The sequence below is a fragment of the Macadamia integrifolia genome, unplaced genomic scaffold (genome assembly GCF_013358625.1).
Source record: "Macadamia integrifolia cultivar HAES 741 unplaced genomic scaffold, SCU_Mint_v3 scaffold2359, whole genome shotgun sequence".
NCBI classification, from domain to species: Eukaryota; Viridiplantae; Streptophyta; class Magnoliopsida; order Proteales; family Proteaceae; genus Macadamia; species Macadamia integrifolia.
The window spans coordinates 18,741-21,576 of record NW_024868657.1 but is presented as its reverse complement, the minus strand read 5'-3'; the positions used below and the strand labels follow the sequence as shown (position 1 = coordinate 21,576).

At 36.5% G+C, this 2,836-nt stretch overlaps 1 protein-coding gene across 1 annotated transcript in view; it reads right to left on the bottom strand.

Moving 5' to 3' along the window:
• Positions 1–896: 896 nt before the first annotated feature.
• Positions 897–2,836, bottom strand: part of LOC122066352 (B3 domain-containing transcription factor FUS3-like) — a 7,453-nt gene continuing 5,513 nt past the window's right edge. Inside the window, exons 3-6 of the mRNA XM_042630172.1 lie at positions 1,809–1,909; positions 1,654–1,700; positions 1,408–1,484; positions 897–1,266 (exon numbers count right to left, since the gene is read on the bottom strand). Of these exons, the coding sequence (XP_042486106.1) occupies positions 1,045–1,266; positions 1,408–1,484; positions 1,654–1,700; positions 1,809–1,909 (447 nt within the window). The 3' untranslated portion in view covers positions 897–1,044. The remainder of the gene's footprint in view (positions 1,267–1,407; positions 1,485–1,653; positions 1,701–1,808; positions 1,910–2,836) is intronic.

Below are 2,836 nucleotides of genomic sequence, written 5' to 3'. Positions count from 1 at the left end.
AGTTCTACCATCACATTCATAGGGTTTTTAGTTAAGAGGATAACTTCAGGACGGTGAGGATCCGAATCCGATGCCATTAATCTTACAAAACTGCATAAACTGTGTTTGTAGAAAATCAAAGAAACAAGAAATTGCAAACCTAAGGATATATGATATTGGAAAGAAAAACTACAACTTTAAAGCGGAGAAAAAAAAAAAAATGAAATAGATAAGGATCTATAGAAACAAAAAGAAAGAAAAGATATTTGAAGAATTTTTATACTAAGTAACATCTATAATCACCAAAGCTGTGTTTCGTAGTCAAGAGAAGAAATGAAAAGAAATGAGAAGGAAAAAGACTCTACAAAGGAAAAGAATAGAAAAGAAATGAAATGGCATGGTAAGAAAATAAATGTCTTATTATCTATAGAAGAAAAGAAAAGATTTTTTTTTTTCTTTTTCTTAAGTAAAGAAAACTTCACCATTCCCAAGGTGAATTTTAAATAAAATAAAAAAAAAAATTTTTCTCTTGGTTCAGGACATACCAAGTACAATGAGAATTTTTCAAACCAAGAAAATAATACAATTTTTGTATTTTTCTTTTTGTCTCTTGACTACCAAACATAGCGTGAGAAAACACAAGAACTGAGGAGGAAACCAGAAACCAAACCTCCAAAATTGAAAGGAGAAGAAATCCGATGAAAAACGAAGAAATTCCTCACAGTGAAGAAGATGAAAAACTAAAACAAGATCTCTGGTTAATGCCTCTCGTACGAATGAAATCTCTCAAAAGGTAGAAATCCTCGTAGGTTGAAACCCTATTGAGAACCAAGAAAACTCAGGATAAAAAGCCTTGCAACTCAATGAAACTATCTAAACTCTCTCATAGGTAACATTTGGCAGTGAACACAATGAAATAAATGACTCAAATTAAATCATGCATATAATATATACCAAGAAGTATGGTTTCAGTTCAACAATCGCAAATGAGTTATCACCTACTATCATTATTGGATAAAATATGGCAACTGGCGGCCATGCAGTAGTACTATTGTATTACTTTCATTAAAACAAGTCGTCAATGGTGACATTCTCCACAGATCCAAAGCTTGTTAGTGGTTCAAGACTTGGGTAGTCAGCTACCACAGATTCACCTGGTAAGGATATCGGGAATTCATCCATGAAGCTGTTGTTGTCACTGAAGAATGATGGTACGCTTGCAGCTGGATCTTCTACTACTATGGGCACAGGAACCATGTTATCCAGAGATTTTCGAGCTCGAATGACCTGAAGAAATTAATTAATACCAATGAATTAATATGATTACTACTTATAATTAGTAGTTATCAGTAGATGTTTAAGGAACTAGAAGCCAAATAAAAACCTAAAAGATATTCAAAGATTGCAGTGGAACAGCTGGTTACATACATATTTCTGGTTTTCATCATCTTTATAGAACATTAAGAAGTCCCCACGTTCCAAGCCATGTGTGCTCACAAAATTCCCTGAGAAAATTTCAACACATATTATGGTTACGGATAATGATTAAAAAAGTTTCTCATTTAAGTTTGAAGATTGCACTTCCCTTCCCTTTAATTCTTCCTACAATCAAAGGAGCCGCAGTTGTTTCTATGATGGAAATGACAAAATAAAAATGGCATAAGATGTGCTCACCAGTGTTCTCAAGCACATACATTCGGCTTTTATTATTGGGCCAAAACCTGTATTGAGTATATCTAAGATATAATTATCAAGCAATTAAAACATCTAATCTCTAAGATCATCCCTTTTGCAACAGAGTGATGAAGCAAATTAATTAGTAATCAAACCTAAACTTGAAGTTCCATAGTCTCTGACCATCCATATCCTCCATGTTAATGAAGATCCCTTCCTTAGCATCAAGAGGTGGGAGATAATCTTCGGCTGCTTTCTGAAATCCAGTTTATGTGAGTTTTAGTACCAAATATTTTCGGAGATTAGTGTGGTGCAATACACATCTGCAATCTAATTATGTTGATGTCTATTTTTTTTTTTTTTGGTAAAAATGAGTTCATTCAAACTGAACAACACAAGGTTTGCATGCAACGCATTCAAAACCTAGGAGTGGAACATGACGCTGTCTTAACAGGGAATTGACAGGGTCTCCGGTGCTAGGGCTTGGATAAAACCAAAGGAATCCCTAAAAAATATGTTGTAGGCACAACTTACAAGATGACTGGGTAAATTACAAGGATCACAATAATAAAAAACAGGATGATTTGATAAATCACAACTCAGGTCCTGAGCCAATTCGACATCGCCCTAAAATTTTAGGGCATAGGTTGGGCTAGGTTTGGAGCCTAGTTCCGACCAAGCTAGACTTTCTATTGAGGCCTTGGGTTGAGCCTAGCTTGGCCTGGACTAAACTGTTATACTTAATAAAACTCAAGGAAAGGCCTATATACAACAAAGATTTTTTGTTGTTGTTGTTACATAGAGAAGTCCCGTTGCTATTAATATAGAAGCTGGACATGGATAAATATATACACATGTAAGTGTAGGTACCATGGACCTCTGCCCCCGCGGGATCGCTATACGGCGCGTAGCGCGTGTACACACGCTAGGGTTCGACCCTAATGAGATGAGATAGTATCCCCTGGTCATCAAATGCCAAGGGGGGATACACGTTATGGGTAAAAGGGAGTCGCCACCTAGAAAGGGTCTAGGACCCATAAATGTCTCCCCCAATCAAGGGAGAGAGACTAATGACTCTGATGGATAAGACTGGTTTACACCAAGATTCTAGACAAGTGTCAAGTGACAGACTGGGAAGGTGTTAGGCACCCAGTCTGCCCGGCCCTAAGGCCGGTCTCTTTTT